At 40.0% G+C, this 22141-nt stretch overlaps 1 protein-coding gene across 1 annotated transcript in view; it reads left to right on the top strand.

The window, feature by feature from the left end:
* The first annotated feature begins 12108 nt into the window (after window positions 1-12108).
* cbfa2t2 (CBFA2/RUNX1 partner transcriptional co-repressor 2) overlaps window positions 12109-22141 on the top strand; it is a 61571-nt gene continuing 51538 nt past the window's right edge. The window contains exon 1 of the mRNA XM_041816049.1: window positions 12109-12229. Within this exon, the coding sequence (XP_041671983.1) occupies window positions 12202-12229 (28 nt within the window). The 5' untranslated portion in view covers window positions 12109-12201. The remainder of the gene's footprint in view (window positions 12230-22141) is intronic.

The following is a 22141-nucleotide window of genomic DNA, read 5'->3' on the forward strand; positions in this document are numbered from 1 at the left end:
AGTCACCACAACTATCTCCTCTGGGTTAAACAGTTGTAACTAATTTCAGTAAATATTCATTTACAGTTTTGTCTTCATTTTGCTCGATTAATTCTATAACACTGGGGCCAAAACCTCTGACACTAAAAATAAGGAAAGTAGACATACTGTAGTTACACATGAAAAGATGCTTGAAAATTGAACAGGAATAATGACTGTTCTAAGGAGAAATGGGACAGTTTCTCTTTCAGCTGTCATATTTTGGAAAGAAAAGAACCAGATCTTGTCAGGATGTTGATGGATTGTCTAAGCACATGTGTGTAATTGTATAGGTCATCTTATGATGCATCAAACTTCTGGTATACTCATCAATGTCATGTGTTTCCTGCCTGTTTGTTTGTTTTTTTCTTTTGTATTTATAGATTCATGTTCCTTGTTTGATTTCATACTTGTCTGCCATCATTAAAGTTTGAATAGCTGAAATCTTTTTTGTAGAACAACTTGATGACTTAAAATAGATTTTAAAATTGGGCACACATAGAAAAGACACAATGTAAAAGACCAAAACCAAAGATAAAATCAACAAAGAGTTCATTCTATAAAGGAGATATCTATCAATCAATGGAACTATAATGTTTTTTGTGCATTTTGTCGGTTATTTTATACATTTAGTTCTACAATTTTAATTAAAAAAATTAAAAGACTGCTTAAAACTGTGACTAGTAAAATAAAAGTTTATTTTAACAGTATGGCAATGAAGAACCAAAACTATAAAGGCTAAAAAAATTGTACAAAAAGATAGCTTTATAGTCAAGAAGAACTTTTTTTTTACTGTGCACTTTCATTTATTGTTATCCTTTTATCATCTTATACTTTCATCTGGCCTGATGTGGTGCTAAAGCTTATGCAATGTAAAATCAAAAAACGAAAAAGAAATAATTCCAGTATTGTTCCTTAGCAAAAATTAGGAAATAAAATAAGAAATAATCAGGTTGGGAAAGACTCAAAAATATAATGACATATTCAATTCTATCACAGATTTGAATATAAATCCATATACGTATCAACATTAGGAAAAAAAAAGATTTGTTCTAAAATATTAAAAAAAAAAATTCAGATAGAGAAAGATGAAATATTGTAAAGCATCACCATTAACAGTGATATACACACACTGACACAGCTGAACACGCTACAACCCCCCACCCATCATCCCCTCACCCCCCATTCAATCAGCCACATATATGCATGTCTCAACTCCCCAAAGACAGTGGACAGTTGGGATGGCCTGCTGATTAATTTCAACCTCCCCCCTCTGCCTCCTCCTGCTCCTGCATCCTCCAACCATCCCTGCATCCCTCCATCCATCCCTCCCCTGCTCTGCAAAGGGCAACAGCTCCAGAGGTCCACCATATGGGCCAGTGTCTGAGCGCCTGACTGCCTGTCTCCCTGCAGCTTGCATGTGTGTCTGTGCTGACTGTTAGCCTGCCCCACCTGTTCATCTGTAACAACAGACCAGACCTCTCCTCTACAAGCCTTCCAGGACACACTGGTGGACAGATAAATAGATGAACTGATCACAGACACAAAGATAGATAGATTGAGCGAGAGATTAGAGATATGCAGATGTGACAGTCCTGGGAGTTTCATAAAGATTTCCATCAAACATGACAACCAAATGAATGATGAGCATGTGCAAATTATATTATTGATAAGCACCTGCCAAGCTAATGGAGAAGAAACAGGAAATATAAGCAGATAGCAGAGAAAGACATCCGATATAAGGCGGAAGACAGAAACGCAGATGGGCAGAGAAAAGATGAGCAGATAACAGATTAAAAAATATGGAATAATTTATTCCCAAAATATGAATGTTGGAGGGAACAGACTGCAGCAGACAGACGCACCAAGCTGCTCCCCAAACACCCGAGGACATGGGATTATAATGAATGAGAACTTGGGGGTGATAATGAGAGGTCAAACAGAAGAATAAGTCAAAGGCTTGTACACCTGTGGCCCACCTTCTGCTGTCTAAACCGCCCAGCGACCTTTTGTTTTTTAACCCCCACCACGACCGTTCAGTTACTCTCATTATAACCTTCTGAATAATGTAAAGGTATATATGCATGAGGGATGCAAGCGGAGGAGAGGAGATGAAGCTGAGGGATGGAAGGATCTACATAATAGGGCTATCTCTCTCTCCATCTGGTCATGTGTTTATAATCTTCCCCTCCTCCTTCTTAACTCTGATCTGTTTGTCTGACAGACTTACTGCCCCATCACCCTCATCAAAGCTGCTGTTCCTAATAATATCAAGCTTCATATTTACAGCCTCCACTCTCTATCTTATTTTGTGCAATAATTTCTGCAAATGCATGTTTGTCTCAGCTCTTCTTCCGTTTGCAAGAGCTGACTTGAGCACTTTGAAGCCCCGGGAGAATTAACCAGGCGTCTGCCACCTGACCCCGTTGACTCTGACCATCCTGGGCTCAGCTGATACGCGTGCCGTGTGGCCCTGACAAGAAGAGGACAAAAAAAAGGCAGGAGGAGTGGGAGGAGGCAGAGGACAGAAGGACCAGCAGGCAATGAATGATTATGATGACTAGGGCCATCTTGCCGGCCCTTGCCCCCCTCTCCACACCCACCCCATCACATCCCTGGCCTTGGCCCTGGCTCTGTGGCTTCCACATGGACGAGTGATCTGGCTCGGGTCGGCGTGGGTGAAGTGTCACCACTGAGCAAGGTCTGGTCTGTCAGCTGTTGGGGGATGACAGGAGGAGAGAGGAGAGGAAGATGTATGACAGATGAGACACAACGAATCAGGGCAAAAATGAAGGAGAAAGAGAGTAAAACCGTGAACTGATAAAAAGACACTTGTGTAGTAGGAGATAATATTGGCCAGAACAGACTGAAACAATGGATAAAAGCGAACAGGTTTTGTGGAGGTGTCGTATCTGCCAGGCCTTATGCAACCGGAGCTCCCGCAGATGGCACGACGGCTGAGAAAGTAGGGTAAACAGTCCCAGCTAATGACTTTGCCCCCTCTTGACTCAATACAGTGAAGTGAAAGAGCAAATAATTAGAGAAAGCATGCTCTTGTGGGGATTCAAAATGTGTCAGGTCGACCTCTGTACAGTGGAGAGGGTAAAGTTAGAAGGGTGACTGTGTGGGCTCATATATTCACGGCAAGTCTTCACAGAGCTGTTGGCACCATTGGATCACTCCAAGGTGGCGATTACTTAACTCTGCTAAGTGAGCAGAGAGGATGGGTACATATGGAGAGTGCATATATGAGGTCTGATGATGCAATTTGTCCAAAGCACCTGCAGAGTGATCTTATACAAAGAGGCTTGCACGCTACATCTTACAGTGAAATATTTGCAGTCTTTGTTTTCTGCTCATACCAGACAATGGCAAGTCAAATGGATATTTCTCAAAAAGATCCTTCTTGGAGGCGCAGAATAACCTGGACTCTTGCAGAAATATCACTCAACCCATGTAATAAGGATTTAGTCTTTGAAGTGAGCAGCCCGTGTTAGAACCCAACCCTTTGCACTTGCACATCATTTCCTGCTCTCTTATTCACTACATGACTTCCACCATCCATCAGTTCATCCATCCATCCATCATTGTCTTTACAGTGTTTCATTCAGGGTCAGATGGGGCTGGAGTCAATCCAATCAGTCACTGTGCGTGAGCCAGGGTACCTGGCTCCAGTCAATCAAAGGGCTGACATACAGAGACAAACTAACGGGTACATTTACGTTACTATTCTAGAAAAGTTCAGACAAACTACTCCTGAAGTCTTCCTTATTACATCATGTCCAACTACTTGATGTAAAAAGACTGTGCAAAAGAGTCAGATAAAGCAATAAAAGAGAATATAAGCCTTTAAACTAATGCGTTGTGTAATTTGACATACTCACTTTATCAGCAAAAAGTGGATTATCACATACTGGAGAACAGAAAAACCTTGTGAAGTACACTTAGTTGTAAAAGAAAGCATAATGATGCAGTCTACCTGCAGAGATTGAACTAGTCATTTGCTTATGGTTTTGTTTAAGCCTTACTTTAACCCACTTGTCGCAGGATATAAACGTTATTTCCTCCTACTTGCAGTGACTTTACAACTTCCTGAATTATCAGCACACCCTAACCTTACAGAAAATTACCAATGAGGGAAGTTGTCAGGTGATGTGATATGGGGTATTCTTTTAGAAAACAAAATCATAGCTTTAGTTATGACCAGCCAACATTACTGGGAGTGACGGGAATTTCTGCCAGTTTAAAGATCTGGTTTATTTTTCTCAGCTCTGACATAAGAGTCAGTTTTTCACATCCTTAATAACTCTTCATTTGGTGCAATTTTGCCTTTTAAAACAGCATAGAAAATGAGAAGTAGGAAACCACCTCTCAAACAGGAGCAGGCTCTAATCTTTCAGAAAAAGAACCAGCTCTTAGAATCAGTTTGTCCATGAACGATCTATTGATATATAAGGATATAACTTATTTTTGCCATTCCAATTAAACTATAACCCCTTAAGATTCCTTTTCTACATAGTATGACAATGAGTCCTGTAAAAACATGTTCATGACAAAATGTTGGAGGAAAGCTGTCAAAGAGGCCCTGTTAGCATCTTAGTTTGTGGCTCATTTGGCTCAATTTTTTCTGAAGTCCAGTGGCAACACCTCACACATCTCATATTAAGCAACAGTAAGAGAATGATTGGAATGATGTATGGGCTTTTGCAGGCAAGTTCCAATCTTCTGGCCATCACTGAAGACGTGTTGTTACTGTACATTATGGACTCATATACTACAGTGCAGTCGTTTCCACATGCACAAAACATACACAAACATACTACAAAATGTAAATAGGACCAGAACAAACTCAGGCATGCCCTGGACAGTAAAAGTAAAAAACACCCCCTTCTCAAAAACAGGGAGTCTTATGGCAAATGTTTTATATGATGCATGATATATATTAACAGTAACACCTTTGACTTCTGCAAGTTTTCTCTCCCTTTCATGTTGTCGTTCTGTATATATAACACCTTCCACCTTGGCAGAAACTTCTCAAGGCAAAAAGTCCATCCTCATTAGTTTCTTTTGGTGACGGTTATTTGGAATAATGCAAGATAGTTACATCTTGTTAAGCTTTACTCAGGCTCAGTAGACGTTCAGACAGACAGACAGTCAGCCAGTCCTTCATTCAGCCAGCCAGCAGGTCAGGTCAGCTGATTTGCTGTGTAACAGTCCTGCTGGTGTGATTAAAGGGGCTGTGACAAAGACGCTGAAAGGCGATCAAGGGGGGGAGCCACAGCCAGCTGTCACACAGAGAGACCATAATGTCCACAGCAAATCCCACCACCGTCTGATCCCGTTTCGTCTTTTGACTCCAGCCTCCTGCTAACTGACTAGTCATCTCTTTGTTAACCTGTCACTGAGCTGGTCGACGACATGAGTGAGAGAGGGCATTGTTGTCACAATCAAAGGTTTAGTCTGGATTGATTCATTTTATGAGCAATTCATTGAATGCTTACACATGTAGACATAAATAACAATGGCTGATTGAATTATATGTAGAAATATTAAGAAACCACGCTGTGATGAGGAACTGGTTGTTTATGGTGGAGATATTTCAACGGCAATTTGCCTCACAGCTAAACTTTTGCTTCAAGCTCTTGTTCCTTAAATCTACTAAAGGAGCCTTCACTAAATCTGTGTCATATAAACAACTTTCACATTTAGTCCAAGCTCATTTTATTGTTCTTTTCAGAGCTCTGAGGGAGATTCTTAGAGCCTTCTCCTGTTTGGCATATATGACGTGCTAAAGGGGTTAGACCTTAATGAAGTAGTCCATCCTGACTTAAATGGATATTCCAAGGAATACGTTGTCTCTATAGTGTACACAGATTTCACACTAACATTGTCTTTACAGTCTGTTGTGTCTTGTGTTCTCCCATTTACTGCATGCACCTGCTGGAGACTATGTGGGTGGTTAACGTGGTCCTGCAGTATACCCTTTTCATCAACACAGCAGGCCTTATGTCACTGAAAACAATGTTAAAGCATTGCCAGTACAACAAGTAAAATTACTTTTTTAAAATTTCCTACTTCTTCTGTTGGTACTTCTTGAAATCATTGAACCCATCTATGGATTCCTCTATGAAAAAAAAAACATATTCTGATGTTATTTCCCACGCTCTTAAATGCACCATATGTAAATTCTGCTGCTGATCAAATGACCAAAAAAAAAACAAAACACTGCAAACCTTCACCCTCCTATACTGTTTGCTTCTTGTCTTGAGTTGAAGACTGTTCAACAAAATAACACTCCATAGGGTGTTGTTACAAAACACAGAATCATTGTTTTGGTTTCATTGATAAATTTCACATAATGTGGGAGAAAAGCTGTTAAAAGTGCCTTTTCTAAACATAGTGAGATTGCCTACAGTGTCAACCAGGAAGGGCACTTTAAAAATGTTTTCCTCCTCATCATGTAAAATTCATCAATGAAACCAAAACAGTGATTTACTACTTAAAACAGTGGAACCTTTTTCCCTTTTTTTTTTACTAAATGCCCTTTGTATAAACAATTTAATAAATGTTCTATCATGACTTTAGTTCAAAGGGTCTTTGGACAACCTCAGAGCTGGCAAAGCCTCACACCATCTCTGAGATCTTTTGCACCTCACCAGGGGGTCTCAGATCCTAGCTGGAAGCCACTGTTTAGTAAATGCACCCTATGAAGAGCCATTTTTAATGTGGGCATACGGGCAGCAGTTCACACTTCCCCATTAAGCAGTCTTTCGCAATATGTACAGTCAGGCCTACCCAGAATTTGCTGGGCCTCTGAAAAGCCAGTAAAAGGGCCCCTTCCTAGCTGTGATTTATTGATGATATCAATATATACTATATGTCAGATCAGGATCTAAAATGGTGCTTCTATCCTTTCTAACAGTTACCTCATTATTGAGCTGAAATGTGTGTTAAGCTTGATTCTAATGTTGAAATATTTATACATGCTCATTTCCAACCGCTTCACCACTTTTGAACCCTTGTCCCTTCTTTTTCCAGCCAACTTTGGCAGTTTTGAGGCAACTTTAAGCACATATTTTGGTGTTTGTTAAAAACCATTTTGCTACTTTTAACCAATTTTTGCTACTTTTAACCGATTTTTGAGACTTTTTGACCCAATTTCACCACTTTTTAAGCCCATATCTGCCTCTTTTGTCCCTCTTATCTCTTTTGATCCCTTTATGCTATTATTAACCAATTCTGCCAATTTTCTTCCATTATTGCCCCAGTTAAAATTTTTCTTGGTGCTTTCAATTCATTTTTGCCACTATTTGACTCTCTTTCACCACTTTTTCTGCCCATATTTGCCACTTCCAACCCATATTTTTGACCCATATTTGCAACTTTTTTTGCCATAACTCAATATTTTTTCTGTTAAACTTGTCTCACTTACTTCTTTCTTATTTTCTGGCATCCAAACATTTGTGCACACTATGGCTTAACTACGAAGTCTGACATCACATTTTCAATAGTAGAGTGCAATGCGCCCATTCACACTGTTAACATTACCAGCAAAAGGCAATTCTGTTTTTAGAAAAGGGGTTTACATTTTGAAAACTGCTTTATTGTTCCTACAGCATAAATACATTTTTAAAAAAAATTGTTTTTTGCTTTGATAGGAGTGGCTATTATTCAGGTTAAAAATAAAATATGGATATCACAACTTAGCTTTACAATAAACCATGATTTTCTGTCCTAATGAGCCCTTCATTTGACTGGGCCCCAGAAAGCTCTCCCTTTATCTCCCCTTATGGGAGGCCTTGCATACAGTGTTTCCATGGCCCCATTAAACAAGTTGTGTCTATTGTGATGGCTCTGTCACTATGTCTGGTTAAAATGATAAAAATGTAGAATTTCTCTTGCTTTAACAACAGTTTGAAGTGTTTGAAATAAAGTAAGAACTTCTGCTTAAATATTCACAGGAGTAGTCATTTTAAATTACCATAGACCTTTTAGTGCAAAAATTCCACATAATGTAGCTGTAATTTAAAAAATTGAGGTTGACACTGTGTGTGACAACCCAATGGAAACATATATTGCATGATTCTGATGCAAAAAGGCCACTCAGGACAAATAGTTTAGACAGAGAGCCCCTTCATCATGCAGCATTATTGAGTTAGATCAAAGGCAATGAAAGTAACATTGCCATGATAAGGCAATATGTCCTTGTTGATCCATTTATTGCATATCCAATGAAACAAACCAAAATAGAATAAAATAATGTAAAGATGTTGATACGATCTTATAAGCCAGTCAAGAACAGACTGTGGAAGCCAAGAAACACTGCAGGATATAACATTTGATACTTTTAGCATTGTGCACAAATAGTATTCATGTTGTATTATCAGCTACTCTACATTTCAGCTTCTGATGCCTAATATTTTATGGTGTACAGTACAAATAACCATGCTGCATAGCATAGCATGTGCAATGCTGTCTTTTATTCCTGATGCGACATATATGGTAGCATTTCATGTGCAAATGACTTCATATCTAGCATAAAGAATATGCATTACCAGCTAGTGGCCCTGCATCAATGCAGACTTTACTCAATGCACTAGATTTTTCTTTCCACTGTTTTTGTAATCTGACTCTTTTTTAATAACTTTTTGAGCTATTCTGGATGTGGTAAGGTATGTGGCTATGTTGAATTTTCTTTATTGTGTCAGAGAAGCACAGCTGATATTGTGGTGCAATGTTAACTGTCAGTATAATGGTGTTCTTTTCTAAAGGAGGTCATCTTTGAGCATGTTTTTGGTAATATCTTCTAATTTCTTCTTCTTTCACTGACAATTAAAAATTGCCCAGTCAGCAGCACGTGGCATGCCCCTGACACCGAGACAGCAAGTGGTGACTCTTGGCTTCTGTGTCCCCAGACTGTGGCACCCTGTGATGCTCTGCTTAACATCAGAACAATTAGTGGCCCTCTGCCCCTCTCTTTACACAAGAAAAGAGGAGAAACCTGTGCTCTCCCCAAACGCACACACACATGCTGAGGTGGGTAGTTAGCTGACGGCTCCTTGGCTTCCCAGTAGCAGGAGCAGTAGGTAATGACTCCTGCCTGCCTGCCGCGCTGGACCTTAATTTGTTATTGTAGCAGAGCAGCTGTGCAGCATGCTGCAGAGAGCAGGTGGCAGCCTGGCAGGAGTGGAGGATGGGGGGTGGAGGGAAGGGATGGAGGGGGAGGAGAGGAGCGTGTGGCATATGTGGGTGGCTGTAGGGGGAAGGAAAGATGATGAGTGTGTGTGTGTGTGTGTGGGGGGGGGGGGTAGCCCACATCCTCTTAAGCCAGCGTCCAAATATTATGCTTGTAAATAATATTTGGATTGAATCCAGATCAGACTGTGTAGGTTTTCCTGTTCAAACAATTCTGGCTTCATATTCTGCATCAGATGCAACAGATTCCTTTCTTAATGTAATGCATATATATACTAATCAGTGTTTTGTATTAAAGTTTGGTTGAGTTGTGTTTACAATAATCTTCATATCAAAATCTACCAGACTTTAATTTTTTGGTTGTTTTCCCAACATCTTGACTTATGTATGTGGTAATCTAAAATTATAATGCAGTTTTTCCCACAATATTGAGTCAATTTCTAGAGCTTTCACCTAATCTTGCCCTAGGATAAGAAGAGAAATAGGTTGTGATCTTGATTAACCAGCAAAGGCTTATAATGGAACAACAGAGCAAAATAACTGTTTTATAATTTCATTATTCATATTATAATACCATTATACTGCTACTATAATACATATATCCAGCATCTACCATTTAGTATATTGATTCTGTATATTTAAATAGGTCTCTCTCTCTGGTTTTTCCAAACCTAAAGATCTCAGTTCCCTTAAATCACATACTAATATTCTGTGCAAACTGCATTGCATGCTTTGCAGTAAAACCCTGCAATATTTAATGTAAGTCTTCAAATTGAAATGCAACACTTGATGTGTTGCATTATATTATTGAATTATTTTTATTTAAGAATAATTTTTATGCATTTTTGCCTTTATCTTGACAGCTATACACAAAATAGTGACATAAGAATTTGATTAATACCCTTGAGACCCTTTACCACAGGAGATCATTCAAAAGTAACGTATAAAAAAATAACCACAAAAGAAGGAAACAAATATAGGAGGGACTGCAGACTATAGTGCAGTTACTGTACATCATGAAGTCCTGAAGACCTCTCACTGCTATTTCAGACTGGGTGCGTGGCAGCCATGTCTCAACTGTGTCACGGCTTAATTTCCATTTTGGCGTGCATGCTAACAAATCACAGTTTGCAGACTGCCTGCATGAGCGCCACATCTCATCTGCCAAGAATCAAGGCAATTGAAGGCTTCCCTTTTATTTTCACAAGCCTTGTATGTCTCTCTGCCAAAATAGAAAGAACTATATACCAGCTGCACAGCTAATGCTATGTTAGTAGACAGTATTTTTTGCTTTCCCTCATCAAACTCATCAAATACACAACAACAACTCCAAAAAGCTCTCTTGGACAAGTTGTGACCTTCACATTCACCACGCTATGTAATAATCATGGAACATTACGAGATGGAGATGTTTTGAAGTTAAATGCAAAGCCGGAACTACACTCCAGACATGTCTGCTGCACTGTGTCACTACACCCAGTGGGTCACTCAAGAAATAGTTCTGAGTATTTGCTTCATGTGTCGAAATGTTACATAATTATACATTATTATTTCATAGCGTGGTGAATGTGCAGGTCACAACTTGTCCACGAGAGCATTTTGGAGTCGTTGGATTGTGTATTTGATGAGTTTGATGAGGGAAAGCAAAAAATTCTGTCTGCTAACATAGCGTTAGCTGTGCAGCTGGTATATCGGTCTCCCAAGATCTAGAAACAGCTTGCACCGACAACTAAAGGAAACGAACCTATTACTAAGACTATAAGAATTATGGCAATGGCTGAATTTGCCAAAATGTTGAAGTATCCCTTTAACATTACTGTGGAGAAACTCACCTCCTCTGTTGAGTGCTTTTATTGTGATTTTTTTCCTGGCCCAGTTATTCAATAAATCAAGTCATTTGTAGGACACTATTGAGGTAAAACTATGTGAAGAAAGACAGGGTTGTGACAGCAGGGAGACACAGCTGTTATGCAGCAAACACACGCCCAGTCTGAAACAAACATCAGACTGAAACAAAACAAACAATCGAAAGACTATTTTCTGTCATTGTGACAAACAGAACTGAAACATAAAAGCATATTTGACCAAATTAGTTCTTGATTGTGCTTCAGATAACCAATTCTCATCCAAACAACCCAAAATAACACTTAAAGCAGGAAGTTTTGGACAAAATGAGTGACTTCAGCCAGTTTTTGATTGTATTCCACATACTTACAACATACTGACAGTAGAGAAACGAATCTATCTGGTCTTCCTTTTCCTGATTTCATAATCAACTTGAACGTGATTGTTTGATTTCAAACATACAAATCTGTTTTCTGTCTGTACAGTTTGTAGAGTATAGTGGGATACATATCATTTTTATAGATTATCATGTTCCATCACTTGATTGGTGTTTATTTGTTCCTACTCTGAAGCTGACTTCCCCCCTTGGAGTATTAATGAATTTTATCTGATTTAAAACACTGTATCCCCCCCATACATCATATTTTCTTCCATCATCTCTCTATCATCCTTTCTTATGTCAATGACAATTTGTGCAGGCATCCCAGGCGACAGACTGAGGCTATGAAAAACAAAATCAATACACCAACAAGTCCAGGTCATAAACGACTTTGCTCAAGGCAATGGAAGTGTGTCTGCTTCTGCTAGCTCAGGGGATTATGGGAGCTGGTGTCCTCTTGTTGCTGCTCAGAGTTAATCATTACTGAGACACCGTTCTCCTGCTGTATCAGAGACGTTATTGGCTTTCTGGTTAAATGCTTACAATTAGTACCGCCCTCGCAAAATAGTCTCTGCTGCGCTCGAGGAGAATCGAAACTTGATGCCTGCTGGTGTACCGGACTGATCATCTACTCCTGCAGTGTCACTTCTCTCTGTTGTATTGTCTAGTGTTCTGAAAGTGTGTCTCTCTTTAAGAGAAGACAGACTGGAGGACTTTGAAGGACTCAGATCAGCCACGAAGAAAAAATAAACAACTGAGGGAGGATGGTCGGGATGCCAAGTGCTTTAAATTGTAAGTAAACTCTAATTTTTTGCATACAGAGTACAAAGAACAGTATTTAAGTTATTTTATTCAAACTAGAGATGTGTTTGGTATAACTGCACCTGCACATTCTGAGTCAACAAATGCCTTCTATATTCACATCTGCACTATCTTGGCTAAATGAGCCGTCCAATCCTCCTAATAAAAATATAGCGCAACTTTTCTTTATCTGCGGTTAATAATGTGGAGAGAAAAAACTTCTCCACCCTTTTATTTTCCAATTCTTCCCTCTGAGCAGGCTAATTCTTCAGAGGAGACCTTTTGAATGTCTTACTTCAGATCCCATCAAATCATTCTAATGACCAAACAAAAACCCCTGTCATCCCTTTGGCTGCCGAGATCTTACGCTCATTAGGATCCATTAAAAGAGTGAGAATAAACTATGCATAACACATACTCTATTGGATGCATTATCCCTTATATAGCCCCCCCACAAGACAGCTATTATGCTCCTATTTGATTGAATAGCAGCTTTGGGTCTATGTGTCTTTTCAGCGGCAGATTTGAAGCCCTTAATCCACCAGGCAAAGTTTTTTTTTTTCTTTCCACCATCTGGAGTTTACAGCGCTTTAAGACAAAAACACCAGGCGGTGTGAAACCAGGCTGGGGCTGCTGCTTGGTGCCAGGAGGGAGGGTTTTTTCTGCTTTCTGCTTTACATCAGAGGTCAATAGTACAGTCCTGCCATGCAAGTGGGGTCAGCAAGGCCTGAGGGCATGACTGCAGGGACTGCGACTCCCATGAGGACCCCATTTGGTCCCCTTTTTCTCCAAAGAGGGGCAAATAATCGTATGACAAAGACATGACTGTGCTGCAGATGGTGATAGTGATGATTATGGTGCTACAGTGTCCACTAGGGTGCAGAAGTGTGCACTCATATTTAAAATCTACAGTCATGAGTTGAAAACAACTCTTGTTTTGGAAAATTTGTTTTCACAAGAATGATCAAACATTCCTCTGTTCTTCTGTAACTTTTGGTTCAAGTAAGTTGAAGTTACGCAGAGCTAACTAGCCCTCAGGGGAGCAAGGATTGCTTTGTATACACTGGGAGAAAAAGTGTTAAAGAGCATGTCAGCTCAGCATCGCTCACACCAGTCAATCATTTCCATCCTCCCTTGATTCAATTAGCTCTACTTGAAAACATGTGGATCGTTTGGAGCCCCTCGATAATTTTCCCTTTTGCCTTTTTCCCTTCTTTTTTCTTTGGGGTGGGTTACAGAGTCAGATTCCAATCCTCTGACATTAAAAGGGGAAATAAACGACAAAGGGGCCCTGCAGGTTTGCATTAGAGACCTAATTGGTTTTGGCTTGAGTGGGCTGTTAGCGTTGCCAGACGTAGGCCCTTTTGTGTTTTGCCATGTGGGAGAATTTTGCTGTGCTGGAGGTGGATAGAGGTGCCTGCAGATCTTCTCTGAGTCACCCCTGCAACATTTTGAGTCTTTGTGGGCTGTTTGTGTGCATGTGTTTATGTTGGTGAAAGTGTTTACATGCATGCAAAGTTTAACTTTAATTATGCATGTTAAGATTTTGCATAAATGCAATGAATTGTGTGTTTTTCTGCTAGCACTTGCTGCTGCGTGTTGCTTTATGTGATGCGTGTGGCTGCCTGTGTTTTTGTAATTTGCCTGCATTTGGGTGTGCGTATGTGTATGTCAGGCTGCGAGCCCAGTATCCTTCTCACTCCCTCTGCTCTCTGCGTGGGTCTTTTCCACCAGCGCTGCCACCTGTTAGTGTTTTACTCGGGAGGCCCCCAAGGCTACAATGACTGCAGAACCTTCCAGATTTGCTCATCAAGCTCATCAGATCGGCTCCCATACCTCCAAAAAATCTGGCTCCCATTTCCTATCACAGGACCAATCTGAGCTGGATTCCCCCTGCTGCAGTTTAGCTGAGTCAAGATGGTGTGCAGCTGAACAATATCTGAGCCGAGCTGAGTTTGATTAATGACTCACGAGCGGCAACATTTTGCTCAGTGTGCTGCACTGCTGGATCATACTTAAGTGTTCACAAAGTGTGGTTTTAGTGCAAAAGAGATGTTTAAAGGCTAAATTTATAGGGGTCACTTTGTTGCCCAGCTTGCCACATGTGGGAACCACTACAAAGAATCTTGCATCCTCTGTTTGAGGAATAATTTGTAGCTTCAATGATGATTTAAACACACTTTAAAAGCATGTGGCACATATCAAAGATTAGGAATCCCATGCTGTGAAAATTAGAGTTTCACTGAACCCTGATTGTAATGAAACTGTTACGACCAATTTAAAGGAAATGATAATATATCATGTCTGCATCTTGTTATAAAGTTCTCCTTGTGTTATGTCCCGACCCAAACCGCTGCAGACAGCATCATCAGTCTCTTCAAACAGATCAGATTTGTCATGTTCTCTATTTCGTGAGACCTCTGTCCCATTGTCTGTTTCCAATTCAGCCCTCTGTCTATTTCTGCAGACACTGTGGCAACCTGAAGCAGAGCGTTAACAAAAAAAAAGAAAGACCAGAGTGACCAAACCGTTAAAGGGAGGAAAGAAAAACAAGTGAAAGAAGGAGAGTAGAAAGGGATTAACTGTCAGGGAGAATGTGAGGCTAATTGAAGCCAGTTTTGCACAGCTGTTTCTTGTTGCTGCACGGCGCTGCACGGAGCGGCTGTGAGGATAGGATCCAGATGTGATCCTGCGCCGAGGATCGGCCGCCAATAACAATCCTCAGGAATACCAGCCGTACAGGAGACGAGGGCTATTAGAGCGTCCGCTGCTCGCCCACCCCCTTGACAAAACATTGCTTCCTTGCCTCTGAAAGACAACCAAAATCTGTGCTTCTTTTTGCTCTTGATTGCAGCTCTACACTCGGCCCCTTAGCGCTGTTAACACTGTCATCTTATCACACCGCCAGCCACAGCCATGCCCCCTGCATTCAGGTGTCACTAGGTAGCGTAAACATTTCTTTGACACATTTGCCTATCCGTAAAAAGAGCGGCTTGCAGAGTTTGAGAGTGGTTTTGCATATTTGTCATATGTCTTTTGAAACCAGAAGGGATTAAAGTTTCTTTTGTGTTTTCTCTTCTGTTTGGTTTAAATGATCACGGTGAAAAAAAGATCATGTATTCTTTATCAGGATTGTGTGCAGGCATTTATTCGGCCTCCTGCTTTAAGTGGAGTGAACAAAAGCACCCAGTCACTTCGAAGTGAATTGGAGTGGTCAGTGAAAGGAACTTATCTGCACATTATACTTTTTTAATACCCCTCTCTCCCTCTCTTTTTAACCCCCCTTCCATCATTTCCCACTTGGCGCAGACAAAAAGGAGTTAGCATTGGTTCCCCCTCTTCTCCACGCCTTCCAGGGTTACTCCAAGGCGTCTTTTTCTGGCCTCCTGTTTCTGTCGGACATTCAGTCACCCTCCATCCTTCCCTTTTTGTCTCCTCTTCTTCTTTCGCTGAGTTCCATATTTCTTTCAAAACCCATAACTTTCCCACTCCTTTTATTTGTATTTATCCCTCTCAGCTTGTACTCTTCACACCATGCAGGAAGTCCAACTGCAGCTGGTCTGTCATTGCTGAGAGAAAAGCTGACATCCAACTGTGAATAAGCTTTTATTGAAGGTTCTGCTGGAGAAGCCTCAGGTCATGGCTTGACATGATACACTCATATTTGCACTTTTTCAAGCATATCTCCTCTCTTTCCTTTGTAATTTTCCCCAAAGATTTACAGTTATGACTAGATAGTTCTGTTTTTCATCTCTGACTTATTCGGCTCTTATACTCCAGTACCTATTCATCTCCTTGTTGCAATAGCACAAAACCAACACCCATAACAATCAGAGTACTAAATGATGTTAAAGGATAATTTATTGTGTTTGTCCAACTAAAACTTGACAAGTAAACATACAAACCTAATAGTCTAACTTTTTTTGTGAAAATGCTCACCTTGCCAAGCCGAAGGATTAGCCAGATTCCATGTCTATCATGTTAAAGATCATAAAAGTTTGTTCCTGGTCAGAGAATTACTGGACCATATGGTGTCTTTTGAGGAGAACAAGGCAGTAGCTACAGGTGTGGTTTAGTTGTACTGCAAGCTAGTAAACAATGGCTGCCATAGAAGAGATTAGTGTGAGGATTTAGCTATAGCAGTAGTTTTATCAGATCTGGGCAACAAAGAACCACACTTAAAGCTTTTCTGGTGTAAAAGATGATTTTCTCTTCTCCAAACCAGCTCCAGCTAGAGTTTGATCTATCAACTGGCTCTACTGATTAAGCACGCAGTTTTGAGATGGGAAGTCACAGTTTGTGTACAGAGCTATAAAGTTGCCACTGACACAGTTGTTAGACATACAGGTAACCATTTGTGAGTCTGCTAACTGGTTTGTCAGTTGTCTGGTTCAAATGCAACGACTAAGGCTTGGTAGGTTGAGTCGGTCGTCTCTCATTTGGCATGTTGTGGGTATGATCCCCAGCTCATTTAACCCCACTGCTTCGTCTGTGGCATGTACATGTGCATAAATGCATTGAATGGGATTAGCCAAAGCGGATGGTCGATCCTCTATAACAGTCTCTGCCGTGAGTGTGTGATCATGGAGTAAATGGGTGTGAATGGGTTGGTGTGACCTGGGGTGTAAAAGTGCTTTGAGTAGTCAGATGACTAGAAAAGCATAATAGAAGCTCAAGTCCATTTACTGTTCAAACAGACGAAGGTTCAATAGCAATTAGATGAAAGGGGCACATTGCCATGTAGTTTAGTGGTGCACTAAGGATGTTTAAGGGGAAGGGGCAAAAATGATAACACACTGTTGGTTGCACCATGCATTTATGTTGCAATAGTTAAAAATCCTGGTTAAATTTGATTTTTTTTTATCATGTGATTACAACTTTGTTCCACAAACAAGGAATTCTAAACTCTTCGGTCGTCTTCTTCTTTTGGCCAGGTGTTTAAAGATAATAGTGACCTTGTTTAGGCTGGCTGGGATGTCTCTCTCAGTGGATAGCAGCTTAAGTTCAGAGCCTGTCATTCCATATCTGTTCCTGAGTTAGGTCTTGGTTAGCTTCAGTTTGGAGAATAACTGCTCTACTGAAGCAGTGTTCAATGGCAGTGTGGCATATACTGTATTTCAAGGACCTTGGTCAGGGTGTGGAAGGACATTTTATAACATTTTGTCTAATCTGAGTGAAGCCTGGTAGGCACTTTATCATTTGTCCACTGAAGGGTAAAAATATTCCAATACCACTTTTTCCTTCCTGATACTGATTCTGATCTCAGAGCGTTGGCTAATATTGCGTATTGATCTGATACCAGACTTTTCTGGACTGACAGTGCTGTGGAAAACTGGTACTTTACATAAACCCTATAGTAAACTTAGAACATGGCTCCACAAATAAAAACGTAATGTACAGCCCCTCTGTGACACTCAAAGTTGCTCTTACTGCTAATTATTGCGAGCTTTACTGCTAAATATTAAAATAACGATGCCACAGAGGGGCCCATCACAGGCTTTCTAGCTTTCTTTCTTCCCATTATGCTCTATTCAGACCGTCTGCATAATGATCTGCGTATTTAAGCATGCACATCTGACGCAGCATGACGTGATGACTGAACAGCCTGCCATTGGTTGACAGCCCCTCACAAAGCAGGGTGTGACAATAAATGATTAAAAATACAGTGCTTAACAAATTTATTAGACCACCTGTCATATTTGTCTCAGAGACCATCCAGCATCATGAAGTGCTTTAATGCAGACTCTTTCATTTTCAGTGAGCTCTCCACGTTTTACCATTTTGAACAGGAATGAGGGATTTCAAACTGAATTCACCCAAATTTGAGCCGGCTCACTGGGCTTCTCTGAGAAGTCAGAAATTAATCAAGCATGACATTCAATCACTAAAACTCGTTTTTCTGTTCAGAAATGCAAGTAAATAACTGTAATTTGACATATTAACCAATAAATATCAATGTGCTTTACTGTTTTTGCAGGGTTTTTTTGTAAATCAGTAGATTTGAAAATTCATGGATAACAAGAATAATTATATTTTAGCATTAAAAAAAATTGGTTTAAAGAGCTTCTACATATTGGTGTATTAACCATTGCAGAAACATAAAAAATGATTTTGGTAATTACCAATGTGGTTAATTTAGGGCAGCTGTGGCATAAACCTTACTTTGGTTAGGGTTAGTGTGGTCTAATAAATTTGTTAAGCACTGTATATTTAAGAATTAGGTAAAAAGAAGCACAATAATGGCTCTACTGCTGTGGATCTAATCTTTAAAATCACAGAAAAGTTACTTGAGTTCCAGGCTCACTAGAAATGCTTCTATAGGGCTGCAAAGACATGGATAGCATCACTGCAAAGGCTAGCTTCAAGAGAGAAAAAGAAAGAGGGTATGATTTATGGTTCAAAAGTTATTTTAACTTTTAGTAACCCGTGTCACTTCTTATCTTGTAGAACAACACTGATCTAAAAAGGTTTTAAACACAACTGTATCAGATCGGTGCATAATCACTGTGCTAACCAATACCAGTACCTGCATTTAACTAGAAAGCAAGCTTTGTTATCTTGAAATAATGAGATACATGAGTTATAATTGGTAAAGCATTTTTATCGTCCAATAAAACAAGAAAAAGTTGATGCAATCTCAAGAAATACAGTTCAACATCAATACAATGTTTGGATGCATGTCCACTTAGAGCATCAGTAGCTTCACAGAACTTTACATAGCTCCTTATACTGACTGTACATGCAGTCATACATTTTAATGTACCCCATTTTCTGAAGGGGTAGATTCAGTTTATCCCTCAAGATCTTGATTTATTACTGTCCTTGTCTTGACAGCAGCACTTTTTTCCTATAATAATGACTTCTTTTCACTAGCCCTCAAGAAAAATTACTAAAAAACAAGTGCCCATATCCTGATATAGAGAGAAAAATAAGGAAAGGTCTTAGAAACTGATCAAAATCGGTTATTATCATTTGAAGAAGTCCTGTAACACATTCCATAGAGCTTATTTCCCATACTTAATCATAATTTATCTGCTGGAACAGATGTAAAGTTTATGTATAGCACATGCAACAAGCACACAAAGCAGTTTGATGACTGTTCCACATCCTGTCAGAAAGTGATGAGGAGGATGTGTGGCCTTGGCCCAGTCTCATTTAATCACACAAACACACACTAATGCACACTCAGACTCACAGTGACTGTGACAGAGATCTTAGCCTGAGCCAACATCACTCTCTTGTCCCCACGTGTCACTTGTGAGTTTTATGACTTTAGTCAAGTTCACCTCATCTGTCCCTGATCTGATTCCTCTCCTGCTGGGCCTGGTGCTGTCAGACAACAGGACTCACTCTGTTGTCGCACACATAAACTTGCACTGCACTGTGTCTGCTCTTGCTCCTGGGGTAGAATGTGTTCTGGCTGCTGATGTTTATGTGTCTTGTCCTCAGCTGGTGTCTCTGCTTGTTGTCTTTGCTTGTTTGTCCTTGGAGAGCACTGTAGCGAGATGTCAGAGCCGTGGTGGGTCTGCAAAGTAACAACAGGGCAGGTGCAGCTACAGCACCCTGTTGTTCTGGGGGAAAGATGTGAATGTTTTGGTTGTTAAAAGTTTGTAGGAAGAACTGGGAAGTGGGGCAGTCCTGAATAAACATTGTCCAAATTCAATAGTATTTGTCAATTCAGGCCAATGATTAAGAAATCCTACACCCCAGGTATCAATCAGTTATTTTAATATATGTTTTAAAAACTTGCCTGAGTTTCAGGGTTAAAGAATAATGATGTAAATTACATTGGCAACACTGTTCCTAAAGTTAAGGCCTTTATAATGTAAGCTCAAAGAGAGTCACCTGATAACTGAAAGGTTAACAGCAAAGGCAGTAAGGGTACAGATTTTGGGTAGCTGCTGGTTTCCTTACATTGATTCTGTTCGCCATAGCCATGCATGTTCCTGCATCGTTGCTTTCTCAGTGGCGAAGGTTGGGCGTTTGTCATCCTCTTAAATAAATGCTTTATACAATCAGAGCAGCAGAACTGATATATTGCCCTTTCAAAATCAGTGTACTGGAACTAGGGATTCTTTCTGTTACTTAATTACAATTGGACAAAACGCCACCTGCATACATCATCCATACACACTGTTCCATATAGGGAAAGTGCAGCCAGTAAAGTCTAACAAATGGTATTTTTACATGCAGTTAAAAAACTAAATTAAGTGTTTTGGGGTTGGGCTGATACTCCCAGACAATGCTGTTTGAGATTGGTTTACCTCTGCGTCTACATGCCTTCATCAGATCCAAACTGGACTTGGCCTTCTTTGGATAATCTACAGTCTCCATGCTGGATTTTAACCTGGAAGGTTGTGTGCAGAAAAAAAAGACCAAAAACAAGGAGTTTGACTTGGATTTGAATATAAAACTTTCATTTAATGTAAAATGTAAAACCAAATAAACTTAAACTTAACTTAAAATACATATATTTAAATAAAAAATACAATAGTTTACTTAAAGAAATAAATAAAAAGAAATAAATAAGAAATTAGGTTGAATAAATAAAGTAGGTAGCTTAAATCAAAAAGAGTAACAATGTTGTTTAATTTTGTTCCCGCAGAATTTGCATTCTTTCCTGGGGCATTTTATTTTATGGGGCTTCCTAAAAAAATATTCCAAAGCCTTTTCATATGCCCTCAGAATCAGGTCCATTTATGGATATTTTCAAGCAGGCGGCCAGGTGTTCTCCTTGCAGGCGATTGCGGAGGTCTGTTTTCACCTAAGGATTAATTGAAAAGATAATAACTTTGTCAAAATTGCACCAATAATCCACAATCCACATAATTATCACATAAGTATGGGCACTGACGTCTGTTCACTCTTTCATGTGTTTCTTAAATATCTACACGGTTTTGTAATATCTCCTTTGGTCCAGACTGTGTTGTCTCCTCTTCAGGCCTTTTCAGTTGCAGGAAATATTTTTCAATACTCATCTGTGTGACTGAGTGAACATCCACGTCAGAGTTGATAAGTAACGAGCAGAACCGCTCTATGCACAGCGCCGCCCAACCGGTGGCAGTAGCTCAACACACCTTAAGTGGTTAGCCTGTTGGCTAACACTACAAAAAGCGTGAGTTAATGTCTATGCACATGTTGAGCTTCCAGCTACGTTAATATAGGAACAGATTAATATAACATGATAAGTCTTCTTCTTCTCTGGTGGACCAAGTGAGTTAAGAACATAGACTGTAGAAAGAAAGAAGCGGTCCGCCACAAATAAATGAATTTATGGGAAACACTGAGCATACATTGCAAAGTATAGCTCTGTCATCACCCTTCATACATCACTTTAGCTAGAGGGAGAGTTTGCATGACCAGCTGATCTCCTGCAAGCCCTCATCAGCTAACGTCCAGCTGATTCACTCGAAGCACGCTATTGGCTAATTGCACTCATGCTGCCATATTTAAACTGCTCTGGCCTGGTCATGCTTTGCTGCTCCCTCTGTAGACTGCTTTTTGCAACCCTCCTCCACCCCAGCTCCTCCTTTATGCTATATCTGACTTAATCAATGTCATTCTGTTGTCACTGATGCCAGCTCTGGTCCAGGTTTTATTGGCTGCTTCTCTCCCTGTCTCAGGCTCTTCTTGTAGGCACAGGTAGAGCAGGACTGTGTGCTGTTCCTGCTTGATGCTTTCTGCGTAGGCTTGTGAGGGGCAGGGGGATCCCGAAACAGCCACACCAGTAAATATAAATAATAGCAATAAGCAAAAATTATAAACTACTTGCAAAGAGAAAAATAACTGCAAATCATTTCTGTTTCTTGACAAAGTGATGAGTGTGTACAAAATGTCTGGTGCTCTTGAATTTTTCATTGTTTTTTTTTTTCATTAACATTAATGAACAGTTTCCTATTGTTG

The sequence above is a fragment of the Cheilinus undulatus genome, linkage group 3, assembly GCF_018320785.1.
Source record: "Cheilinus undulatus linkage group 3, ASM1832078v1, whole genome shotgun sequence".
NCBI lineage: Eukaryota > Metazoa > Chordata > Actinopteri > Labriformes > Labridae > Cheilinus > Cheilinus undulatus.